The sequence below is a fragment of the Nesoenas mayeri genome (assembly GCF_963082525.1).
Source record: "Nesoenas mayeri genome assembly, chromosome: 8".
Lineage (NCBI taxonomy): Eukaryota > Metazoa > Chordata > Aves > Columbiformes > Columbidae > Nesoenas > Nesoenas mayeri.
In genome coordinates this window covers 26,172,926-26,194,716 of record NC_137554.1, presented here as the reverse complement: position 1 = coordinate 26,194,716, position 21,791 = coordinate 26,172,926, and the positions used below count along the sequence as shown (strand labels likewise).

Sequence of the window (21,791 nt, the reverse complement as noted above, 5' to 3'; positions counted from 1 at the left end):
CTCAGAGAACTGCTTTGTGTGACCTACTGTGATTAATCAAAGCGGTGTTGAGGGAGGCACAAAGCATTGGGGAGAAAAATAGAGAAAATGTAAGAGCCTGTTTCAGCTGAAATGGAGCTTCATGTGGCTGCTGATGGCCGGGGAGATCATAGAATAATTTGGGTTGAAGGGACCTTCCCAGCTCCTCCCCTGTCATGAGCAGGGACATCTTCACCAGCTCAGGTTGCTCAGAGCCCCGTCCAGCCTGGCCTGGGATGTCTCCAGGGATGGTTCCTCCACCACCTTTCTGGCCAACCTGGGACAGGCTCTCACCACCCTCAGGGGCAACACTTCTTCCTCGTGTCCTCCCTGAATCTCCCTCCTTTAGTTTAAAACCATCACCCCCTCTCCTATGCCAACAGGCCCCGCTCGAAAGTCCGTCCCCGCGGGATGCGGTGCCCGCTCCTCGTGTCTCCGCCAAACTCCTCGGCGGGCGCTGCGCGGGTGTTGAAGGTGCAGAGCAGCGGGGGGTTCACCTGCACCGCCTACAGCGGCTGCGCCCCCCGCTGCCTCCCGGGGCTGCCCGGGCGGCTCCGGCCCCTTCCCGGGGCGAACCCCCGGAGTGCAGCGGGAGTCCCGGGGACCCCGGCGGGGCCGGGCCCGGCGGCGGGGCCGCGGGAGCGCGGAGGGGCGGGGGGAGGCGGCATCATGTGACCGGCCTCCAGCTCCTTTAAAGCGGCCACATGCAGCCGAGCGGCTGGCACAATCACGGCTGGAAGCGGCGGGGAGCGGGGAGCCGGCTCCGGGCTGGCCCGGGCAATCAGTGCGGAGCCTCGTCCGCCCCATCCCCGCGGCCCCGGCCCCTTCCCCGCCTCGGGGTGGGGGAGCGGGGGGGGCTTAGAAGCGGGTGAAGATGGCTGGGGCCATCATCGAGAACATGAGCACCAAAAAGCTGTGTATCGTCGGGGGAATTTTGCTGGTTTTCCAAGTCATCGCCTTTTTGGTGGGAGGTCTGATCGGTGAGTGCCGAAGGTGCAAACTTTCCTTCCTCCTCCTCTCCTCGCTCGCGTTGTTTAGCTACTTGTTACAGTATCGCTGACTCGCTCCTATGATCTAATTAGCCCGGCTATTGTAGTTAAGAAAACACGGCTCCCTGGGCCTCTTTGTGCACATTTCACTCTAGTGCCTGCAAGAAAAGAAGGGGCAGAGAAAAAGTTTTTGGGTTTGTTCTTTTTTTTTTGGCCTGGTTTTAGTCTGTACTTAAAGAAAGAGGAAAGGGGGAAAATCTTCAGTATGGCGACGGATCGCGCAGGCAAGCCTTGCATTGCAAAGTTGGCTTTTAAAAAAAAAAAAAGAATTTATTAAAAAAAATTCCTCCGGTCTTTTCGTACCTCTGCCCCTCCCCGTTTTTCGGCCTCCGAACCGACCGCGGGAGGAATCCTCCACGCTTGCGATAGTGATAATTGGAATATATATATGTAAAGAAGAAAAGGGGGAAAAAAAAGGAAAGAGGAAAATTAATGGGCGCTGCTCCGGCGGGGTGCGGGGTGGGGGAGGCGCATTTCGGTGCCCGCCAGCCCGGCCCCCACTCAGCAGCCGCTCCCCCGCTTTGTCCGGGCTCCTTTCTCCTGGGGGGGCCCTTCCAAACCCCCCGTGTCGGCCGGGGTTTGTTTCTGTTCACGGCAAACCCAGACGGCTGCTTTGAGGGGGGACCTTAAACCCACCCCCCCATCCCCTCGGTGTTCCACACCCCCCGGGAACGGGCGCGTCCCCCCACCCGCCTTTTACAGCTCCCCGGGTGGCACCAACCCCCCCACACGCCGGCGGCTCAGCCCGACTTTTCTCACGCAAAACCTCGTCTCAAACTTTTAAGCCCTGATTGTGTTTATTTATGAGCTCTGCAGAATCCTCAGGCCCTGGGGGCTGGGGGGTGTGATTTATTATTTTTTGCCTGGGGAAGGAGAAAGATGGAGGAGAGCAGGGTTTGGGGTAGTCTCTGGATATTTTTTTTCTTTACTAGAAAGCAGCTGAGCTATGCGCCGGCTCCTTGTCCTGATGGTCGTGTCTCTTTCCCAGCGCTGCCCTGCAGAGGAATTCCCGGCCCAAACCCTCCCCGCTCCCCGCCCCGGGCCAAGGGCTGGCCCGGGGATTCACTCCCTTCCTCCGGGATTTGGGGCTGTTGGGCTTTTCCCAAATGACTGTGCGGAACTGAAGTCCCATTGCTCTGCAAGGGCAGCGGGAAAATCAGTCACACTTTTTATTTGGGGGAATAAAGTTGGCTTGTTCTCGCAGGGATCTTTATTTGAGAGATATGTAAGAAATATCGACAGCCGTTCCTGCGGAAGCAGGTTCAGTGTCCTGAGGCGCTTCAGTGCTTTGCATTTGTAGCCTCTCTAATTAGCTCTTCTTAAGAGCCGTAGGAATTCTGCTGAACATAATTTTCAAAAACTTTTGTTTCCCTCATTCTCTTGCTTCGGTTCTCATCTGTGCTTAATCACAAAGGAGTCAGTGGCAAACATTGAATTAAAATGCACTTTTTCTAGTCTTGTGGGCCTGAACCAACACTGAAGATGAGCCGAATTGGCGCTTTTCCTTTTTTTGTTTTTCTGTTTCCTTTAAGAGCTGGTTCTAGAGCAGATGCTGAACTCAACACTGATTCATTAAAGTGTAAATGTCTTGACCTGTGTTGTGCAGAGAAGTCATGCTCAGTGTTTGTCTTAAAAGCGTTTTTTTTTCTAGTAGCATCTCACTTCTAAGTTTAAAAAAAAAGTTGCTTGTGCAAAAGTGTTGATCAGAAAGCCCCGGTTCTGTTTTCATTTGGGGACAAAGATGATAAACAGATATGTTTGTGTTTAGCTTTATAGGGAATAAACAGAAGTGTTTCTCTTCAGGTTTGTAGGGATTGGGAGATGGAAGAACTTAGATGCTTTGCGGGCAAGTCCTGTGGGAGGGTTGTGGGCAGGCTTTGTTTAATTGCTGGAAACCCCCACTTCTGATCTTTTAGCAGATAAAACTGCACTAAACAATCACGCAAACTGGTTTTTCCTCTACAGTATTTACCACATTGGATGCATTTACCACATTTGGATGCATTAAGAGGCTCATCCCCTCTTCACTCCAGTGGTGGTGGGACAGCTGCACTGATGGGCTCCCCAGCACTCCTGGAAGCCTGTGACACAGCTGTAAGTTAGAATCCTAGAGTCATTTTGGTTGGAAAAGACCCTCAAGATCGAGTCCAACCATTACCCCACCCTTGTCACTACCCCATGTCCCTGAGAACTTCATCTCTATCTGTCCAACCCCTCCACGGATGGTGACTCCACCACTGCCCTGGGCAGCCTGTTCCAATGCCCCACAGCCCTTTGGGGAAGAAATTGTTCCCCAGATCCAACCTCAGCCTCCCCTGGCGCAACTTGAGGCCATTTCCTCTTGTCCTGGCACTTGTTCCTTGGGAGCAGAGCCCGACCCCCCTGGCTCCAACCTCCTTTCAGGCAGTTCAGAGATCAGAAGGTCTCCCCTCAGCTCCTGTTCTCCAGCTGAACCCCCAGGTCCCTCAGCTGCTCCCATCACACTTGTGCTCCAGCTCCGTTCCCTTCTTTCAACTCACTCCAGCACCTCAAGGGCTTCCTTGTCCTGAGGGGCCCAAAACTGCCCCCAGGATTCAAGGTTTGGCCTCCCCAGTGCCCAGCACAGGGGACGGTGACTGCCCTGGGCCTGCTGGCTACACTGTTCTTGATACATGCCAGGATGCTGTTCTTATGTGTGAATGATGTGTGGTCCCCAACATCTGGCCCCATCACACAGGAGCTGGGTGTCCCAGCCCAGGGGTCTGCATGAAGCTCTTCCCAGGAATTAGCCCCCTGGAATGCCTTGTTATTGGGGCCCCTGTGTCCCTGGAAGCTCTAAGCTGGCGGCTTGTGACCAGTTTTTGGATCACAGCTGGGGCCCACAGTTCGGGGTCCTTGTCCTTTTAGCCTGTCCCTAGCTTGTGGTGTTTTCTAAGAGGCATCTGGTGAGAAAGGAGTCGATGGCTGGTGTTTTTCTGCAGCATGGCTTGGGACAGTAAGTGGAGAGCGAAGCAATGCGATTGAAAGCTCCAAGTGCCAATAGCTCTGGCAGCAATGACAGGGGACGGCTGCCCTTCTGTGAGGTGTGACACAAGGTAGGACGGGAGTTGAGGTGTCACTGAAATAGCGCACTGGATCAAACCAGACCAGGAACGCTGAAGAGACAACGAGAATCTAGTTATTTTAGTTTATTCAGGTCTAGACAAACCAAAATATGTACACGAGTGGAACACGGCTACAAAGCTAAACCAGCCTTTCCTTTAGCAGTCAGTTAGGTCATGTTTCAAAACAATGACTAAGTGCTCTATTTTAACAGATTACTTGTCCGGGTCCAAAACACACAAATGCAACGCATTGGTACCTGATACGACAACAAAGCTTCGTTTTTCTGAAATTGAGGTTTTCTGCTAGTGGTGGTTCTCTAGCTAGTTTTTGACCAGTAAACTGCAATGGTGTCTGAGTTTTCATATGGCCTGCAGATTTCCAACAGCTCTTTTATTTGGGAGCAGGGCTCTATTCAGCTCTCACATGGATTTTGCTTTGAACTGTATGTTGGCAAAGCATGAGATGTACATGTAAGGGAGTCATTCCCTTGCTGGGGTGCAGCTCCAGGAGCGGTCTAAGGCAGCTTTGCAAAGCGAGGGAGTGAGAAAACACCTCAAAAGCGACTTTTATTGAGCTGTGTCTTTGTGCTGTGGCTCCAGAAAACTGGGATTGTCGCTATCTCAAACCGACCTGTTTTCAGGCCCTTTTCTGGTGTCTGTTCCCTGGTAAATGTCTTGTTTGAAGGTTACACTTCTGGATTGTGTGTTACGTGTTTTCTTAGTATGTACCAGTATTTGACAAAACGTGATCCATAAAATTAGTTGTAAAAAGTGTCATCTTCACCATGCTGCTATGAGTGATAGCATAGATACAGGAGGATGGGATCAAACAGGAATGTTTTCTGTTATCATTCAAGACATCATTAATGTTTGTGAGAAATTAGGCTGCAGCTAATTTACAGTCGTGCCAGCATTCCTGGGAGCCCTTGCGTACTCTGCACGTGTTTGTGCTGCCTTTGAGATGTACGGTGTGGGTTGAGCAGGTGTCTGATCTCCTGGCTGTCCAGCGGTGCCACCAGCCCTTGTGTTGTGCTGACCAGCACGAGAAACTGGGTTAACTGGTGATGGCCTTGGATGTGGCATGAGAACAAACCTTCCCACAGCATCTGCCTGGCCCAGCTTGTTACTGGGATTTTTGAGCAGGGTATTCCCATGGAGGTCACCCCAGCAGCTGCTCTAGGGCCTCAGGACAGCTTGTGTCCTCTGCTTCTGACTGCTGGCACAGTGAGGGAAGTTTAGTGTCTCTGGAAAGCTGACGTGATTCTAGTGTGGGCTTCATGCCTCTTGGTTTCCTTTAAACCAAAGCGTTTTATTACAAATTATCTTCCTCTGTATATCTTGTGGGAAGCTGTTGATGGTGTCCCTCTTTGTAATTTCCTGTGCATCCTGGAATTCATTTTTATAGACTGTATTTAAAAAAGAAAAAAGCCCAACATTTTACTGCTCAAATATGTCCAGAGTTTATGGAGATAGATTTTGTATTAATCAAGTCCCAAAGTGTCGGTCAGTTTTTAAAATGCTCCTGGGTGCTGCCGGTACCCAGGCTGGGTTCCCTGCATCTTGGTGGGCTTTGTGCTGCTGGATCACCACAGAGGCTGGGCAGATGTACAAACCTGCAGCCTCTGAGTCAGTCCCAAGTCACAGATTATCTTGGTTTCAGTTCAGACGGGCCAACTGAATGCAGGAGAACCTCTCTGCAGTGGAGACAAAGTCCAGGAGCAGGCACATGCACAGTTAAGTGCTGGAAGTCCAGTGCACACCCATACACTTTACAAATTTAACTGATTGGAAAAGTGGAGGTATTTATTTAGCACATGAGTCTTACAGATGAGGAGGATGCATTTAAGAAGGTGCAGGTTCACTGCTCCTGTGCCTTAGCTTAAGGTTGAAAAAAAGCAGAATTGTTTTGACTGGAGCAAATAAAACTCTTACTTGTGTGTCTCACCCAGCGAGATAATGAGTCATGTGTATAAATGGCTGAGCAGCTATCAACAATTCCAGTTCATTATCTAAATGTCTGATTTGGCTCCTGAGCAGAGAGTTCCCAGGATTTAATTTTCTTTCCTCGGATTTCATTACCTTCTCAGGGCTGAACTGATCTTTTGGCGGGAGAGACGCTCTGATTTCTGAGGCATGTGGATGCAGCCCTGCTAGGAAAGAGTGTCTGTGGGCTCCCGGACAAAGACCATTTTTCTGAGCCTGACTTTCTTTCATCGCTGGCCCCTCCAGAAGATGGGCAAGCTGTGCTGAATAGGTCAGTGCTGCACCGTGGCCGTGAATGCCAATAAACTCCTCTGTATAGACACATTCCTGCAGCACTGCAGCCTTGGCAGAAGCACTGGGAGCTGATGAAAAAGCAGACACGAAAGGTCATGTCTGTTTAGTTTAGGTCTGCTCAATTCTTCTTTTTTTAAGAGCTGTAACTGTAGCTGAATGGGCAAATGTGCCAGAAATTGAGAGTTCCCAGGCAGAAATGTCCATGCTGGGGGCCTGAGGAGCCTGTAAATCCTCTGGGGTGCTTGGGTTTTTGTGCTTTTTCATCACTTGCAAACTGCAGTTACCTTGAGAGAGATGCATCAGAGAAACTCTGTGTCAGAATTTAGGTGGAGAGGACAGTCCTCTTGCTGTTCCTCTTTTCTTTAGTGTTGGTACTAGCTAAACGGGCTTGGTTTTAAACACGACCTGAGCGCTCACCAGGCCCTGGTCGCGCTGCCTCTCTGCACTTTGCAAGTTTCAGCAGGAAGTTTTTTGTTTAGTAAATAACATTTACAGTCTTTGAAGTCAAGTTACAACTCTGTGGTGGGCCCGGGCAGCCTTTGAAGGGCACAGGGTGTCCCAGGGCCCGGCCTGGGGAAGGGCCCCAGGATCTGCTCCCTCCCATTCAAATGCAGATGAAATTCTTTACATATCTGAGTACTGAGGGTTTCAAGATATCTTGTTATCTGTGCTGTGGGATTTGCAGAGTTTCAGGCTGTCCCTCGGGGGGGGAGCAAAAGCTGCTGGATAACATCAGGGCATACCCCTATTTTCAACCTCTGCAGGGATTTAAGATCTTGGCTGGGTGCTTCATCTGAGTCAAAAGTTGACAAAGGATGGCTTGAAGAAGATCAAACTGTGGCAATTAGTAAATCAATTCTGCCTTCTCTTTTTTCCCTTTTAAATAAAATATTTTTCAATATGTATTTCTGCATGTATGTAACTCGTACTACGAGTGCTTTTTGCATTTGTTGATGCTGTTGCATCTCTGTGTGAACTGTGGAGGTCATTGGTGCAGTTATCTAGCAAACATTCATGTATTAATACTTGTATTCTGTTGCCTCTAAGGTTTTCTTGCTTTGTGGTGTGCTGGGGCCAAGGAATAATCTGTGAGGGAAGGCCCAAAGCTGCAAATGCAGCATTGAAAAACAAACCTTGAGCAAAAAAAACCCCCAAAACAACAACCACCCCCCCACCGACACATGTGCAAACACATCTGTAGCTACTGCATGGATATCAGAAGCTGAGAAAGTGTAGAAATTCGTCAAAAACACAGTAAGAGCAGGAGACCTGTGTGCAGAACCTGACCTTGGGCTGGACAGGGTGCTGGGCCAGCTTTTCTAGACCGGGCTTGTGCCAGGAAAGGTTGGGGCAGATGTTCCTTGAGGTCCATCCCAACCTGGGATTATGTGATGCAAACTAGGCTTTGTGGTTTGTTCAGGTTCATTCTTATGGTCTGAAACAAACAAACAAGGGAAACCTATACTATCAATAAATCTATTGGACACAAGAGAAATAAGGGTCTTCAGCTACAACAGTACATCTGGCAGCTCCCACTGTAAATAAGGATGGAAATGGTGTTGTGGGGCTTTAAAGGGCCCTAGTCTTGGTAAAGCTTGAAGTCAAATGATAAGAAAGAAATACCTTTCCCAGGGGGAGCGGGTTTCCAGTTGGTAGTGATTTATATTGTTTTAAGATTAATTAGATTATTTCAATGTATAGCACTTCTGCATATAAAAGCTGCTGCAGTGTTTGAAAAAGGCTTTCATGTAGCTCATGGAATAGTAACTAGTAATAAAAAATAGTAATTTAAAGATGGCGTTAGTGGTCACTCATTAACACACTAAACCAGTAGCATTGAGGTCAGGAAAGAAGGTAGAAGACTTCCATGCTGCAATAAGTATATATTTATAAATAGTAAGTATAGATAATGTTATTCAGGTTCTTACCATCCTGGTTGGAAAAGCTGAGTCTGTTGGATGATAAATTAGCTTGTTTATTCCTGTCCTGCTGTTGGTTAGTGTAATGAAGCAGAAGCCCATTGTGTGTGCTCAGGGGCAGTGATGGCTCCGCACAGAAGGGGGTAATTGAGTAGAAAAGCAGAATATTCCTGGTGCATGGGAGAAGTTAACACCACATGAGGTCAGTAGGATTCAAGCTTTAATCAATGTAGACACAATGCAATTGAGATTTTCTAAAGGGCTTGTTTATGGTGCGAGAGCAAGGGTCAGTAGTTAATTTGAAATGCTGTAGGTATTTGAGATGAGAAGGTACAAAATATATATCAGAGGTAATATTCCCGTGGGAGTGGAAAAGAACTAGGTTTACTGCAGGAGCTTTTTTGAAGATCTACTTAATGTATTGAAATTAATAAACTGAGTGATGGTGGCTCTCATGCAATTCTAAGCATATGTAATATTGTAAAATGAAAATATTGAAAAATTGAGCTCGCTTACAGTAAAATAAAGTCTAAGTACAGAGGAATAGTGTTTCTTGGAGGAATATCTCCTGAGTTCCTCCATTTACAGGTGTGATCTTATTGTTTGGGTTTTTTTTTTTTCTCAGAAGATAAAAGGGTGGATGAATACTTACATGTTAATAGAAATAGATCGATTCAAGGACAGTGTAGCTGAAACTAAAGGAAAGGTACTAATTGCTGTACTAGAGAGATGTTAAAGCTGACAAGCCTTGAACCAGGGCTTTGAGAATTAAAATAATTAAATAAAAATAGTTTGACAGCTGCTCCGTGCTACTTGCTGACATCTTTCAGGGTAAGTCCAGTGGGCTATGAATGCTGCTGGAGTTTGTCTAAATGGGATTTCTCTGTTCCATGTGCCCTCGCCTGTTCCCACAGACCATCACTAACACACTTTGCAGGAGATGTCAGCCCAAGCGATGGGTAGGAACAAGTTCTGCTTGTGGCACAGAGATGTGAAAGGGTGTTCATTAAAGATTGATAGCTGTTTGGAGAAAGGCGGCTTTCCTTTCTTCTCTCCTTAAAGACCTAATTGTTTTAACTCACTTTTTTTCCCCCCTCTGAGAAATTTGAAGGTGCAGTGTTTTTTGGGGCAGGATGCTTGATTTCTTCAGCTGTAGGTTTCATTATGGGGCAGAAGCCACGTTGGGTGTCCAAGCTGTGCCACGAATCACTGTGGCTGTTTGCTGCCACTCAGACTCTTGTTTAGTCTACATGATGTGAAAGAATTTCAATTCCAGTTTAGATGTGGGAGACAAATCCTCTCTCTTGGCAATGAGAATGGTGTCCAGTGCTGAGCAACCAGCTCATGACAACTGCTGAATCAGGTCATCACATCTGACCTCTCTGTAGATGTAAGGTATGCTGAGATGTCTCCTGCAGATCTGTTTATTTGAAGTTATTCTAGAACACTATCATCTTCAGGTGAAACATTGCTACCAGTTCAGCACAAGACTGAGTAGTTTTGGATCATTAAAAACTGAAAGCAATTCAACTTCTGGCTGTCCCTCCTGCACTAAATGTCTCTCTTACTTTTAACTGCTGCTGTTTCTTGGGGACAAAGCTCAAGAAAAATCTATATTCTTGAGCTAATGTACCATTGGATATATGGTATTTTAAAATACCATATTGAAAAATTTCTCAATTTTTTTTGAGAAAAGTCTTGCTGGGATTGAAATGCAAGAGTTGCTTCAGTCTGTAGGATGCAGCTGAAATGGCTTTGAAGGCTCATGAGGAATCATTGTTTGCAGGTGCTCCCGGGCTAAAACCATGGCAAGGAGCCATGTGTCCTTGGCAGGGTCTGCTGTGACCCATGTCATTTGGGGTAACCCTGGTGTTTTTGCAACGAGACAGGTGCCTACAAAGCCTCTTCTGGAGGAGGTGGAGTGGGCGGCTTCCCCAGCAGTGTACGGACCAGCTGGTCACCACGTACCTTTACAGCAAATGTGTTTATAGCATAAATGCAAACAAGCTTCAAAGAGGAAACTGTTTTCCCTCTCCAAACTAGTATGAAAAGCAGTGAACTGCGAAAGAGAGGTTGCTCAGACATGGCTGGTATTTTCCTGCTGGTGCTTGCCTGGGCCTTTAAGGAAGATTTAACCAAGGTTTGTCCCATCAGACCTGAGGAGGGTTCTGGTGGGGGCAGTCACCCCTGCCTGTGTCCCAGCGCGCCGGCTCCTCGGAGATCACGGCTGGTGCCCTGAAAGCGTTTGCTGTGAATCATCCTGTCTCTTAACTTGTCTGTGGGAAGTTTATTCTCTTAAGTAGGGAGGTTGGACAGACCCAGCGACGGTGCCAGCAGCTCCGCTGGCCTCGTGCCCACGGCTGTCGGCATCCAGCACCCATGGAGCGATGGGGTCTCTGCCCCATGCCAGGGCTCCTTCAACTGCGTACCCTTCTACTTCAGCGTAGCAAAACCAGAAAAATCGACTACGATTGTCTGTGTGTCTGCAGGAGGGAAACAAGCAAATTAAATGTGGCTGGCTGTGAGAACGTGGCTCTTGTAATGGTGATCAAGTTCTTCTTTTTTGGAAGTTGAACAATTGAAGAGGTCTTGTGAACTGATAGATACCAATTGCAGAGTCCCCATCACTGGAGGTTTTTGAGATGCAACTGGGTAGGGTGCTAGATAATCTCAGGTTGGGCTAGATATCTTCTGAGGCCCCTTCTAACCGGAGTGATTTGGTGATTGCTGGAGGCTTGCCTGGCTGGCTCCTGTTTGAGGTGGCCCCTGGAGATCCGTGCTCTGCACCAGCTCCTGCAAACCCCTCCTGGTAAAGCCCAGCTCCTCTCTTTTCCTGCTCAGCCCTCCTAAGGGCACCTGCATTGCTGCAGCGCTTCCCCAACTAGAACGCAGGCTGAGCTTATCCACTGTGTTATGCACAAACGGCTATTTAATTATTTACAGGCTGACATATATCATTTAATATCTGAAGCTGAACCAGCCCACAGGCGGAATGGCTGAGAGCAGCCTGCTTGGCACCGTGTTTTCCCTGAAATCCCTCGGTGCTGCCTTTGTTTTGCATAGCACTTTGTAATACTGCGAGTTGACTTGGCTGCAGCTTCACAAAGCATTTTTTTTCCACTTGGTTCAACACTCGCTTGAATTTAATGGGACTGGAGCCAAACAAGTAATGGAAGCCAAGTGCCGACGTTTGTTTGGTGTGCAGATCCTGAACAGGAATATATATAGTAATTGTCTCTTACTCCTCAAAGCTGTAACTTTGGCAGAGGGGACACTTGATTTAGCATGCCAAGTCTTTAAAATCATAATCAGTCAGTGATGAAAACATGTATTTATGGCTATAATGGGTTGCATCAAAGCAAGAAACACTCATCTTCTCTGTAGAAGTAACAATGTCTCTTAATTCAGAAATGCCTGCTTTTAAATCACACAAAGATCTGTCAGAGTTAAAAAGCTCAGATTGCTTGGCCTGCATGTCTGGCTTATTTCACAACAATATTCCTAATGTTGATTTACAGTTGCAGTTTTAGCCACACTTACTAGGTTCTGTATTGAGGCATGATAAAGGAATATTGCACTGTTTTATGCACTTATGGCACATCTTTAGAGTCATCCTGGCCTTGCAGTTAGATTTCCTATTTGTTTTTTTAATGTTTGATTTTTATTCTGTTTTGCTGCTCCTGGTGTATCAATGATTTGTTGGTTTTAGGGAGTTGTCTGTGGTTCCCAGAGGGCTGTGGGGTGTAGCAGGGGTTTGGGGTGCAGCGGGGATTTGGGGTGCAGCACCGCTCTGCGTCTGGATTGTTCTGGGGCTGTGGATTGACAGCAAGAGCAGGTACAAATCTGGAAGTGTTCCTGCTTGAGCAAATCCCTTTATGCCAGCAGCGATGCTACTTTTCAGCTAGAAGAAACTTATTGCCGTCAAAATAATTTGAAAAAATGCAGTTTATAAACAACAACTTCCTCCTGACTCGCCAGTTGAGTTGTTCCCCTGCCCATAGGACGGAGCGTAGATCTCATCTTCCTAACGAGGTGGCGCATTAGCGGAGTTGCGAGACAGAGCTCCTGGCTGGGATCCCAAAAAGCAGTGGGGATGCTGTGTCCAGGGGCTGGATCCCCCAGTGCAGCTGGGGATGTTGGTGTGCCGAGAGCCCGTACTGCCTGGGGGGGTGTTGCTCCATTTTAGTGATTTCCCATTGAAGTACTTGCAGTTTGTAGGTCGGGTGTTGTTCATTGCTGCTGGAGGTTTTGGGGTGGTCTGTTTGGGAAGCCCTGGACCATCTGTCAAAATGAGGATGGTGACAATGTGACAATAGCTTTCCGCAGGAGCCTGCGGGCTGACTGGCTTGTCCCCAATTTTACGTGACCACCCTGGTGCCTTTTCCCTGGAAACCTCAACATTCAGCTTCTCTATTATTCTATATCCTTGCATGTCTGCTATTCTATATGCCAGTTCTGTTTTAACTCACAGTAAGGAGCATTTCAGTGCTTATCACTTGTGTTACTGCTTTATTCTGTCATTAGGTTAAATTTGTGCTTACATTTTTTTAATTTTGAGCCTTATTTTCATTTTTGAAAAGGGCTGGATAGTTTGGGGTTTTTCATAAATGCCATTTCGTAAGAAACGTGCGTTGCATAACTCCAGTTTCTTCAAGTTCTGGTGAAAACAGAAATCAAGTAAAACCTTTTAACAGCTTAAAAAGAAGGGGTTAACGTGTTCCACCTGCTTCCCAAAACCTGTGAAGCTGGAGGGATTTCATTACCGCATGACCAGTGGTACCTTCCTGCTAATATTCAGAAAATAGGACAGTGCTGGTTTAACTGCAGTGGAAAGTATTGGACATTAAAATGTGTTGAGCTGGCTGTTGTGCAGAAAAATATTTCTTTCTGTGACAAAAGGGGAATAGGTCTCTGAGGGACAGGGGAATTATTGACCCGGTCGCTCGACTTTCTGACCCATGGAAGCTGCTTGGATCATACAGGAGATGGGAAACTGGAGCATCCCAAACTCTGCTCAACCTCATGGTTTGCCAGTTCTGTGATGCATTAAAATACTTATTTCCCACATGATATTGGAAATAGGACACAACCACTGTCATAAGAGTTCTTTGCATGGAAGAGCAAAGTTTATATTGGAGTTTTAAAAAGCCTTCCTCTCAGATTTGAGGGTGTTTGCTGCAATTCTAGCTGAAGGTGGAATGCATTTCCTTTCTGCTTTCATCTCTATTTGTACTTCAGAGTTTCTGTTTGATGTAAAGCACAAGGAATAGAATCCTCCGTAGTTTTAACTGGCTGTTCTGGGATGTTGTAGGTTATATTGATACAATGAAAATGTGTCTTGTGCCCATGCACTGAGCCTTGTCACCGGCTGAGGGCATGGGGCCAGGGCAGAGTTTGGGGAGCACTTCAGAGCCAAGATTTTTAAAAAAATTTGGCTGGGGGGAAAAAACAGAGAAATCTTCTGCTCTGATAGTCATTAGTTCATACCTGACTTAAAGCAGAAGGAAGAGGTACCTTCACACAGAATGTTTCTCTCCCATTAGCAGCAGTGGCTGAGGAATGACCTTTGGAGCATCATGGAGGTGGCCAGTTACCCCATGCCTTCCACGTAGGGAGTTTTGGGTAGGGCGAGACAGCTCCCACAGCACATTTGCAGCCAGCAGATGTTGGCGATGGCCCCGGGCTGGGTGAGATCCCCCTTTGCAAGGATTTGGGATAACTCATGTCCTTGTTTAAGCAGCAGCTGTGTGATGGAGGTGGGACCAGTGCATGTGTGATAGCCTTGCAGGAGAGAAACCTGTTTGCATTCAGCTTGGTTTTCTGAAGATGCTTTGCTGACCTTACTGAATCGGGTTGTGTTGGGATGAGGATGGACCACCAGGTAAAGAGGGGGTGAAGCGGTGGCAGTGCCACCTGCTGCAAGGTTCATTGTCCCTTCAGGAAATGAGACAGTTGTGGCCCAGGGAAGTGCACTGAGGGTGGTGAGAGCCTGGCCCAGGTTCCCAGAGAGGTGGTAGATGAACCATCCCTGGAGACATCCCAGGCCAGGCTGGACGGGGCTCTGAGCAACCTGAGCTGATGCAGATGTCCCTGCTCATGGCAGGGGTGGCACTGGGGGAGCTGGGAAGGGCCCTTCAGCACAAACCATCCTGTGATTTTATGGATCTTTACTTGACATACGGCAGAGCTGAGCACTGCTGGACCTGAGAGTAAGTACAGGAAAGATTAACACAGCAATATCCAGTGTATCGGTGCTGGCTGTTTTTTAAAGATAATGGCATGATTGAGCAGCGAGATGAGCCTCATGCCCAAGGGAGCGTGTGGCCATACATGGTTCAGATCCCTGCAGGAAGCCTTGTCCTGCTCTGCAGGACCACGAGATCTGGGCTCAGTTCATCTCTCTGGCTTTGTGATAGCCACATGCTTTGCAAGTGGATTTACTCAAGTGAGAAAACTGCAAGAGTGTATGCACAGGAAAAGATGCCAGGAGCCTTCTTTGTGATTTTGGTGCAACTGAGGTATCTGAGACTGGACTGGCAGATTCCCACTGCTTCAGCTAATCCTAATTTGATCCCACTACAAAGTCAGTAATATGTCTGTAGATGTAATAAACATAATTACTTAACTGCAAGCTCAAGGAGCTGTGAAGGAGAATCATTTGATGCATTAACTTTAAATTGTTTTTGAATAGTTGAGTGGGGACCTGCGTATTTGATGGGGAAGATGCTATATAAGGTAACTCAAGATCCTAAAAATGTTCTTCTCTTCCATTTGCAGCTCCCAGCCCCACCACAGCTGTTCCTTACATGTCAGTGAAGTGCATTGATGTGAGAAAAAACCACCACAAAACCAAGTGGCTGATGCCCTGGGGACCCAACCACTGCGAGAAGCTCAAGGACTTTGACGAGGCGGTGAGCCGGCAAATCGAAGCCAATGACATTGTCTTTGCCGTACACGTCCCCCTCCCCAGCAAGGAGATGAGCCCCTGGTTCCAGTTCATGCTGTTCATCATGCAGCTGGACATTGCCTACAAGATGGACAACGACCTCAGTAAGTTACACTCCATCACTCACTAGATGCTGATGGGGGTCTAATCTCTTAAAGTTGTTTTTCTCCTGCACTGTATGTTAACTGGTACAGTGCTTCCACACAGTGAGGTGAGCAGGAGCACGTTCTAAAGGTGAGAATTGGTAATTTGGCATTTCATATCTTTGCATGGAGAGCTGTTGGTGCTGGTGGTGTATCCGGTGAGTAGCTAAGCAGATGGTGAGCAGGTTTTGAAGTTTGTAGACCATCAGCAGCTGTACTGGTTTAAGCCCAGCGATTCTCTTCCACAGCATACACTCGCAGGTTTCATATAGTTTTACAAAATATGCCAGGACGCTGAGCACACACAGGAATGGTTTGCAGTTGGTAATACAGCCCAACCCTTTCATCTGCCTCTTTCCTCCTTCTTCTACATGATCCCATCCCTCGTGCTGGTTCTGCACTTGCCCAGCCTGTCCTTGCTCCAAAAATCCTTTATACAAAGACTTGAACTGGTTTCCCAGTGCTGAAGAATTTAGGCTGTGGTATTTTTCTCCATGTTTGCCAAATACTTCTGTGTGATGCCTGTGAGCCAAAGCAATTAGTAAATGAAATTATTGATCCATAAGTTTACATGAGGAGCTCATGACTGAGTGTTTAAGCATGCACTCTCCTTCGGGCACCAGCTGCAGAAGAGTTGTTTATTTACTGAGCCTTTTTCACGATAATAACTTCTTCAGTTTGAACTGAAATAGTTGCCCTACATCCTGTCAGTCATTGCGAGATGTTTTATTTGCTAGTATTTGGTACAGGCAGATGGAAAATACCTTCTGGCCTTGAGGCTATACAGTGGTCCGAAAACTGTACAGGTATAAGAACTGTGGAAGAAGCTGTGTTACTGGAATGCACCCTCTGTACCTGGAAGAAGATAAATTACATGAAACACAGAACAAAAAGCAGGGGTGCTGGGGGCTGCAGGCAGATCACTGGGATCTGCTGGAGCTTCTGCAGCAGCTTTCCGTGTCCTCCGACCTTGCCTGTTCAGTGCAGACCTGTTCCTTCCTCACCGCTTAATGTAGCGTCACTGAGATAAGTTAAAATGAGATTGTTTAAAGCCTGCATATGTATGCTTAACCCTGTAATTATCTCTGAACAGTAGCTTTGTAACTTTATTAAAACCTCAGCTGCTTAGACTTCAATAGATTATTGCATTTAGAGAAATAACACTTTATTCTGAGGCATTTGAAGTCAAACTGCTGAGTGGGAATCAGTAACTGGCTGAGCACACAGGTTGCTAAAATGCTAAACAAGCTTTTCACAGTATTTCTCCTGCAAGCTCAGTGTCTTCAAGTCATTCTTTGTGCTGTTCAGTGAACAGGTCATTCAAAGGTGGGGGCTTTTTTTTGAGATTCAAAAGCAGAAAAGCTTGTCTTGGGCCACCCTTTGGGTCACAAAAGTGAGGTCTGGAGGGGAGCCTGGCCAGCTGGGAAACACTCAGGTCCTGGTCATTACCAGTTCAGTAGCTGCTGCTGTTCTTTGTTTATAGGAAGCGTTTGGAGATGAGGCACTTGAATACTTCTTGTGGAGGGGGCTTATATGGCATATCTTGAAAATTTTCTTTTATTGGCTGAAGGAAGCATTTTAAAACGTTACTTTCCTATGCTTTGTGCTAAGCTGAAGGCAGATGTAAATTAAGTGTAAAATCTAAGAAATTAGTGAGTAACACGTTTCTTGCTTCCTAGATTCTATAGTAACAGATTTTAAAAAAATAATAATAAATCATGTTAAGGCAAAATAATTGCATATGTGTCTCTGTATCTTGCTGCTAACTTTGCATTAGTGTGAAGAGCTTTGTTGAGCAGGTAGCTGCAATTAGCTCATCAAAAAATGCAACCCTGAAGATGTGAAATAACCTCATTTCTTCTTTTAAATCAACAATTTGAGTTGCTTCTCTTAAGCTTTAAATCTGAGATGTGGGGAGTGGGAGAGCTTACTCAGGGGGCTGGGCATCCTGAAAGACCCCGGGATCTGTGCCCGTCAGCCCAGGAGACACAGAATTGTTTTGTTTGGAAAAGACCTTTAAGATCATTGAGTCCAGCCATTAACCCAGCACTGCCAAGTCCCCCTCTAACCCATGTCCCTGAGAACCTCATCTGCTGTCCGTCCAGCCCCTCCAGGGACGGTGACTCCACCAGCCTGAGTCACATTCGCCTTGGGAACTTGCTCTGGACTTTCAAAATCCAGATGTTTAGAAATGTTTTTTTGAAATGTGGATGTTTGTGAAATGTGGATGTTTAGAAGCTGAGCTATCTCCCTCCTCTTTATCCATCACAGAAAGCTGGGAGAGTCTCAGACTTGCTGTTTCTCTGAGGAAAAAGCTACTTCAGTACCCAGGTTCTCCGGGAAACACAATGGGCAGAGAAATGAGATGAAGTTATCTCAAAACCACAGCAAAAGCTGCAATGGGAGATCTCAGTGCTGCTCACAAGGATGGTGACATACGCGAGCAGGACCTGGCTCTTTCCACAGTGCAAACTGCTGTGTTTGCAGGGACTGCGGGAAGCAAATGGTCGGTGTTAAGTGGCCTCTGGCACTGACATGGTGTCCTGCTGATTGTCCATCTGTCCCCACTGTCCATCCCTGCGGCAGCATCCTGGGGGACCAGCAGCCATCTCTTGGTTTCCAGCCATAAGAAATCTCCTGTGCACAAAAGCTTCTTTTGAAGCCAAAGTGTCACTCCATTCCTGTGCAATTAGGTCTGCTTGGCCTTGCTGGATTTGAGGAACACTGGGTGCTTTCAGGAGAGGGATAAAGGCTGTTCAGTTCATCAAGGACCATCCTCCAAAACAGTGTCTGCCCTCAGAAGGATAGTCCCTGCTCCTGAAGCCACCTCTCCTTCCCAGGCTGCGGTCATCCCCATGGGGATTTGTGTGTAAGTCCCCTTTCCTCAGCAGGTTAAGTGGTTGTCTCTGTTCCATGCACATCAGATTAACTTTAAAAATTCAGTCCTGCTTTGCTTTAGTTGTTGTTTGTTGGCACACGTCACTGGCTGAGCCCTCATGGGTGGGACACCTTGCAGAAGGGTGGGAGGATGTGCTGTGATCTTCAAGGGGATTCATCTCTTTTTCCGATTTATTTTTTGGAGTGGTCTGCTGACACTGGCCTGGGCCATTTGCATTGACAAGCTGTAGTGTTCTTAACAGGGAACATCAGTCCCTCTCTGAGCTGCTTTGCAGCACGACCTTCTATGTGCCAAGAAATAATTCCATGTCTGTCCTTGCGTGGAGCAGGGTCCTGCTTCATCGCTGACTGCCACCAGCTTCAGGAGCCCCCAGAGCTGAGCTCTTGGCTTTCCTGCCTCTTTTTCACCTTGGAGAAGATTAAACCTCAAATTGTACAATATTGAATTGACACCTAGGAATGCAATGTCCCTGAGGAGCACAAAGTGACAGCTGTGCTGGGCAGTGGATAGTGACACCTTGATTTATCAGATGGTGTAACAGTGTGGAGAGGCCTTTATAAATTTTCATTTAAAAAAAGACAGCTTTTCTTCTCTGTCTAGTGGGCTTAAAATGTCAGTGAGTAAGAACAACTGTTTTCCTTACAGTTGGAAAGCAATTGTGCATGGCTGAGCACTGCAGACTTCTGTTCAAATTAATCCTATGTTAGGTTTTGTAATTTTAGAGAGCTGGAAGTGTAATGCAAATAACTGTAGCGTTTCTTCTGTTTGCATGCACTCCTTCCCAGACAGCGGTATTAGTATGCAGCTGGCATAGAGCCGTCTTCTGAGACAACTTCTCTATTTTTAGATTATTTTAATATGAGTGGTGATATATTCTGCTAATATTACAGTGCAAACTAAATAATGGAAAAGATCTTGGGCAGTGAGCATCTGGCAGTAAAATGCCAATGTGAGAAAATGTATTGGGGGTGCTCAGAGGGTAGTGGGGAGCCCCTCGTTGTGGGGGTCATGGCTCTGACCTGCATCTCACAGCCCTGGGAATGGAGACAAAGCTCTGAGCTGGGAACCCGAGCAGGAGCATCTCCTTCTTGTTAGTTATCCATGGAATGCATCATCGTCTAAGGGAACTGGTCTTATTTCTGTGGGGTTTATAGCATAATCCTGTGACACAAGTGCGGTTGTCACCCAGTGCTTGAGCTAATATCAGAAGTCATTTACCAGGCTGCAAATTATCTGGACGTTATTTACAAGATCTGTGAAGGCAAGGTTGATCTGGAGTGTGCCATGAAGAGATGCTCTGACATGGTCCTTGTGAGATGAAGTTTCCTGGCATGAGCAATGTCATCTCTTGCTATTGAATAAGACAGATTTTGATGTACCTGTTTCTACCTTTTATTGTTGGGAAATTCTGGAGAATCTTGATTAACATGTGTGGAGGAGCCAAATAATTTGCTTTCCTCAAACATATTGGCATCTGGGAGGCTAAGCACGCGTTTGCAGTAGTTTTTTCCTTCCTTGCGTGTATTCATCCTCTTCTGCTGTGCCTCAGCCTTGAATAATTGAAATACTCTTAGCACTTCCAGAAGCAAAAACTGGCTTGACTGTCAGTCTCTTGCCTCCTGCTCACTCCTCCCATCTGCTGTTTTGATGGCAAATAACACTGTTTTACAGCACCTTTCTTTTATCTTGAAGCCAAGCGTGGTGGAACATCAGCTGCGGCTCCTCTCCCTCTTTTCTGTGTATATACCTGCCCGGGCACGCAGCCTGCCGGGGGTGTTCAGGGTATTCAGTGTTAATGCTGTGCACAAAAAGCACAGCCCCAAATTGCCTGTTCTCCATCTGACATTTTGGGAGATTCTAATCCGTGGGTCTGGAAAGGCACACACGAGCATGATACCTCCTGCCTTCTGGTTTTCATACTTGAGGGCAGCAGCAACATTTGGATGAGAAAGATGAAATGCTGAAAGCTGTTTTTGTTGGATTTAATCCCAAGCATTCCAGTTTGGTTTTATGGCTTCTGAAATGAAGTTTGTAGTTCTTTTTAGGCGGGCCAAGCTTAACCTTATGTTCCCATTTATCTGTTTTGCTGGTCTTCTAAATAGCGGATCTGAGATGGCAAATTCATGTTTCATGAAAACCCAACTGATGGCTGCTGCGGAAAGGAACTTGATAGCAATCTGGATGGTGTGGATCATGTATGGAGAAAAAAAAAATACTCAGAAAAATCTTGATGCATCCACATCAGATGCATAACAGAGCCACCTCCAAATGCTGTATAAATAGCAGGTCTAAACCACATATCCCATCCCCGCCCCTTCCTATCGTTTTGGATGAGTGAGCCACCGCATAATCCCAACAGAAATATAGCTGAAAAGATGACAGATATATGGGACACACAGTGCTTGAAAGACTCACGCTTACGTGTCTAAACAGCCTCCTTTCAGAATTATGAAGACCAGATTTTTTTCGGAGCTGAACTCATTGATATTGATGTCTTTGCAGCCCATTCCTGTGCATGGCTGCTGCGGCCAGGGCGGGCGAGCCCCGTTTTCACACGGAAAGCTCCTGGTGGAAAGCTGTGGGTGTTGGCATCGTGTCCGCCTTCCGCAGCCGTGCAGGACGGAGCATGTACGGTGTCTGCCATGACACAGCTCTTATGGAATCTGTGTGTGTCAGCTTCCATCTGCAGCGGCACTTCTGGCCTCCTGGGCTCAGGGCTGTGCCATGATGGTCTTCCAGGGAGCTCGCAAGCAGCAGCTCTTTGCAGTGGGAGGGCACCATTTTCCTGTTGGTACATATGGTTCTGTAACCATCTTCCAACACTTCATTTTCCAATGCTTCCCCATGGTGGGTGGTTCCATAGCCACCTTCCAATGCTTCATCTTCCAGTGCTTCCCCATGGCAGGTGGTTCTGTAGCTGGCTTCTAACACCCCTCCATGGCAGGTGATTCTACTGCCATCTTCCAACCCTTTTCCAGCAGCTGTGGCTCTCAGAGTTTGGAGGTCTCTGACAAGAGGCTGGGTTGTAATATGCACATGCTCATAGCAGAATGTGTTCTCCTTTCAGAGCCTTCTCCGGGAGCTGTGTGTGGTAAACAGGAGGATTTTACACCTGGTATTGCTGGTACAGACTTGCCCCAGGTTTTTAAACCATGTTTATGTGTTGCTGCTTGGCAGGCTTCAGCTGTAGCTCTGGATTTCATGAACTTGCTCAGTTCTGGCACCTCAAGCCTGTTCTAGCCCATCTCCTTCTTGCGGTGATCACCTCTTGGCAATACCCTAGCAAGAGCAGGTTTAGAAGCGGTTACACCCAGTATTCCAACTGCAAACACGTCCAGGAGAGGAGGAACTGACTTTTTCCACTTAAATTTGATGTGACCTTACCTGGGCATATAAACTGTGTGTGCGTTTGCTGATGTGCAGGCTGGTGCATCTGTATAGACAGAGCAAGTCAGTG

The 21,791-nt window shown here is 47.1% G+C and overlaps 1 protein-coding gene across 2 annotated transcripts in view; it reads left to right on the top strand.

Annotated features, from left to right (window-relative positions):
- Window positions 1-892: 892 nt before the first annotated feature.
- Window positions 893-21,791, top strand: part of WLS (Wnt ligand secretion mediator) — a gene marked incomplete at both ends in the record, with an annotated part of 32,061 nt that continues 11,162 nt past the window's right edge. The window contains 2 exons of one of the 2 annotated variants that reach the window (XM_080349126.1): window positions 893-998; window positions 15,124-15,396. In XM_080349126.1, the coding sequence (XP_080205252.1) occupies window positions 893-998; window positions 15,124-15,396 (379 nt within the window). The remainder of the gene's footprint in view (window positions 999-15,123; window positions 15,397-21,791) is intronic. The other variant, XM_080349127.1, reaches the window with a different exon arrangement.